The sequence below is a fragment of the Budorcas taxicolor genome, chromosome 7 (assembly GCF_023091745.1).
Source record: "Budorcas taxicolor isolate Tak-1 chromosome 7, Takin1.1, whole genome shotgun sequence".
NCBI lineage: Eukaryota > Metazoa > Chordata > Mammalia > Artiodactyla > Bovidae > Budorcas > Budorcas taxicolor.
In genome coordinates this window covers 59,196,605-59,200,808 of record NC_068916.1, presented here as the reverse complement: position 1 = coordinate 59,200,808, position 4,204 = coordinate 59,196,605, and the positions used below count along the sequence as shown (strand labels likewise).

The 4,204-nt window shown below is 37.2% G+C and overlaps 1 protein-coding gene across 1 annotated transcript; it reads right to left on the bottom strand.

Moving 5' to 3' along the window:
- Window positions 1–263: 263 nt before the first annotated feature.
- LOC128051050 (sperm-associated acrosin inhibitor-like) lies at window positions 264–2,748 on the bottom strand. The gene is made up of 4 exons (XM_052643544.1): window positions 2,682–2,748; window positions 1,502–1,536; window positions 1,095–1,210; window positions 264–309 (listed from the first exon to the last, which is right to left on the bottom strand). Exons 1-4 carry the CDS (start codon window positions 2,746–2,748, stop codon window positions 264–266), a joined length of 264 nt encoding a protein of 87 aa, XP_052499504.1.
- Between the last annotated feature and the right edge of the window lie 1,456 nt (window positions 2,749–4,204).

Genomic DNA, 4,204 nt, shown 5'->3' with positions numbered 1-4,204 from the left:
TTTGTGATATCAAACATATTTAAGATATTTTTCAAACTGTCACTGAATAATCAAACATGGAGAATCAAAGTCCTGAAATAAAAAAAATCTTTGAATTGGCAGTAACTTTGAAATTCTATTTTCCATCTCATGTTCCATAAGAGGATTTATCTGATCATCTGTGAATTTAAGGACCCAGTTGAAAGAAATCAAATTCTAATTGTAGAATTGACTGCAAAATTAGATCACATTAGAGCTATAAGGGTGTATATCTTCATCAAAATTCAACAAACACCAAAATGAGCAACTTCAAAATTTTCACGAAGAAGCCTATAGAGAAAAGAAGGAGAAAGAAAAATTAGCAAGATAGTATTTTAAACTTCATGATAAGTGTATCAAGTGCTTCCTAATGAGAACGAGTCTGAACTTGGGACAGGATGGAGAGGCTGTGCCCCTGTTCTGTAAGGAACTGGGCTGCATCTGATTCCTGGCCCTGAGTTTCTGCTGTTGTAGAAACTCCTGCATGCTGGTTCTGGCTCATACTTTGAATCTGCTGTATCTGAGAAAGGGGAGGATTAGGGAATGTGTTTGTGATCCTTGAGAAGGAGATGACGAAGTTTGGTAGATGTGTCATAGACTACTACCCTGCAGTCTGAGAAAGGTTTGAAAGGTTGTCTTGGGGGTTTAGGGGACCATCAGAAGAATCCCTTTCTAGAAGGAATGGTGCATTGTGATTGATTTCAGACTACACCCATAGGGTCCTGTGTCAGTTAATAGTTGCTGAAGCTGAAGATCTGCTCATGGCAATACCAATATTTACTGTGCAGCCTCAGGGCTTCTGAATTACCGTACATTAGTCTGCTGTTAGTAGATAATAATTGATTTTCAGAACATTCTGCATGGTTAGGTAGAGAGCTCTAAAGCAGTACTCCTTTTCATTAATTAGAACTTTAAGGAAAAGTACAAGTGTGTACAGGACATCTTTTATGTATGGTTATGACAGTTATTTTGTGCATATGCTGTGTTTAGGTTATCGGCACTATGAATTTTCCTATTCTTTTGAAATGACTTCCTGATTACTTTGGAAGAGAAAATATTTACTGTCATATTCTTACATCTTTTCACTGCAGAGAATACATATATTACGGTAAGTCTGACCATTGGTTGCACAGACTGGCTCATGGTCTCCAGTACAAACGTATGATGAAAGTATGAACGACATACAGTTTGTCTGAAAAATATTAAACAAAAACATGGAACTTATCAAATAACACAGCGTAAAAAACGTTCTTCAAGTCTAATATGAATTGCCGCACATCTAAGTGGGATAAATATATTCTGTATATAAGTTTAAGAACAAACCTCAGTAGAACCACTACCCACTTAAAATGTAAAATATTGTCGACATTTTTTATGTCCATTATATTTCACAAAAAGACCACACAATTTTGTTGTTAAAATTTACAACATTAAAAATGTTATTATCATTTTTAACTTCCTAAAGAGTTAAGTGTTATCTTACCTTGTGCATTTTTATTTTATATCGGAGGAAAGCTTCTGGGAAAGAAGAGATAAAAATGATACAGGATGAAAACAGGCATAATCTCTGGTAGTAAGTGATACATCTTAGTAGCAGAAATGAAAATTGCCTATACTAACGATACAAATATGACCGCAAAACACTAAGCTCACAAAATAGAACAAAATCAAAAACCACTTTTTAATTCCCAGATTAATCTCATAGTGTGAAAAGTAATGTCCTTTTTCTTTTTCTTTTTTTGCCATGCCTTGAGGAATATAGAATGTTAGTTCTCCAACCAGTGATTGAAATTATCCCCCTGTGTAGGGGTATCATGGAGTCCTAACCATTGAATTTCCTGTATTATTTTTTTAACTATTCCCATCACCTTGCTTTAGAGATACCATTGTCTTTTTCATCTTTGTAGTTGAGATCCTCATCAAAGAAAACAAAGAAAGAAGTCATTTAATTATGAAGAAATTAATCAGTACTACCTGGTGGCTCAGTGGGTAAAGCATCTGCCTCCAATGTGGGAGACCGGGTTCAATCCCTGAGTCAGGAAGATCCCCTGGAGAAGGAAATGGCAACCCACTCCAGTACTCTTGCCTGGAAAATCCCATGGACTGAGAAGCCTGGTAGGCTACAGTCCATGGGGTCGCAAAGAGTTGGACACGACTGAGTGACTTCACTTCACTTCAACCTTACTGTATAAATTCTGAAATTTATTTAGCCACCATAAGCTTTAAGGAAGGTAACGCAGTGATAAGGTCAACAATGAGTTCCCTTCTTACACAAGGCCTTGAAAAAGAGGAATAAGCTGGCAAACATCAAATCAGAGTGTCAAGAAATACCAGATCTAGGAGAAATCGTTTCTCCTCACACTTTGCATATAACAACAGTGGGATTGAGCCCCTGTAAGGAAGAAGAATTTAAAGTTCCTGAGTTACAGATGAACAAAAACATAAAACCTACTGTTCACTCAAACCCACTACTCTGTCTTCACTCGTCTGATGTGGGAAATGAAGAAAAGCAGCCATTGCTGCAGCTTAAAACAAGACATTTGTTACATGTGCAGTTTCGCTTTACCAGTTTAAGTATTACAAACCCAATAGAGTTGGTTTACAGCAGTTGTTCACTGAATTTTCTAGGGTCTGTTTAACTCAGAGCGGGAAAATTTACTCACCGGAGCAAAGAAGAAATGCAAAGAAAATGATGAAAACAGCTTTGATCCATGATGAGAAGAAAGACATTTTATCAAGTCAGTAGATGAAAACTTTATAATGGTTGACAACTCATGAACAGAGAAAAATCCTGATTTTTCCTATAAATGGATAAACAGAATCTATAGTCCACACATATAATCTTTGGTAAAGGAACCATTCCAGTCCCCTAGATTACTAATTTAGGTGAACCATTTCCTTTTTTCTTCTTCCAAGCCTCAGTTTCAAGACATAACCTGTAGGCTGCATAGATACCTGAGAAAAGCGTGGGACAAAGTCTTGTTTGCATGGACAAGAGGCTGCTTACCTTCCTTCCCAGCTCTGTACGTCAGCTCATAAGGAACCTGGCTACAGGTCGGGAAACATGCACACGTGGGGCCGCCCTCCTGGCAGTTCTGCACACCAGAGCTAACGCCTGTGGTTCCACACCTGAACTACCTGGCACAGACAGATTGTGGAGAGTGAGACCAGCAGCTTTTGAAACTATCTATTTTTTCTTTTCTCTTCAAGTCTCTCCTTAGTCTCCCCATCTAAGTTGTTCTTCTTGATACAGAAAGGAGCTCAGTGGGGAAAGACAGAAGCCCCAGGACAGATAAAACACAGAGATATTCTTTGCCTTCACAGGGGCTGTCAAGTAAGTTCTTGAGAGATGCTTCACAAACACCCCTCAACAGATCTTCCCTCAGCAGGAGGTATGAGGACAACTTGATCTGATGAATCCAGATTTATGGGGAAGAGACCCAGTTAAAAAAAAAAAAAAAAAAAATATATATATATATATATATATATATATATAATAGATTTTAAGATAGAGAGGATATATGAAAAGTTTCTAAGCGATTGAGCTGGAAAGAAACAAGAGGATTTAAGCAAGAAGAGTTTTGTGAACTATAATTACATATATACCTTTGACCCTTCATATCGTTCAATACCAAAATTGAATTATACTCAATTGAAAAATATTTATTATTCTTTTTTTTTTTTTTTACTTTGAGATAATAGTAGATTTACAATTGTAAGAAATAATAAGAGAAATCCAGTTTGACCAGTTTCCCCTAATGGTTACATCATGTAAAACTATTATACAATTTTACAACCAGTACTTGACGTTAGCTAGAAACCTTTTTAGGAGTCCATGACCAAGAATGTGGAACAAGTGTGTGTAGGCGAGGCCTGGGCAATGGTCTATTTTTAAAGTTCTCAGATACCTCTCAGGAGCAGCCAGCTTTGGGCAAGCCTGGCTCAGGGCACAGGATGTGAATTTCTGGGATAGAAGAGAAAGAAGGCTGGGAAGTTAAGCTGAGAACACATGGAGTGATGCCCTGAATTTTTGTTCAATAATTTTATCTTCACAGCATAGGTAATGAAAGACACTGAAGGCATTTCAAGTAAATGAGAGATTTGATCAGAGTTATCTTTTCCTTATTAACTAATCTACCTCATAGTCTGAGTCATTGGAAAGGGCTTTGGCAGTTCAAAGATAAGG

Bases quoted from the DNA above. Each gene is read 5' to 3' on its own strand.
- LOC128051050 (XM_052643544.1), bottom strand. From the start codon at position 2,748: ATGTCTTTCTTCTCATCATGGATCAAAGCTGTTTTCATCATTTTCTTT. The intron at 1,537-2,681 runs GTGAGTAAATTT...CTTCTTTCCCAG, and splicing joins TGCATTTCTTCTTTGCTCCG to AAGCTTTCCTCCGATATAAA. The intron at 1,211-1,501 runs GTAAGATAACAC...AATATTTTTCAG, and splicing joins ATAAAATAAAAATGCACAAG to ACAAACTGTATGTCGTTCAT.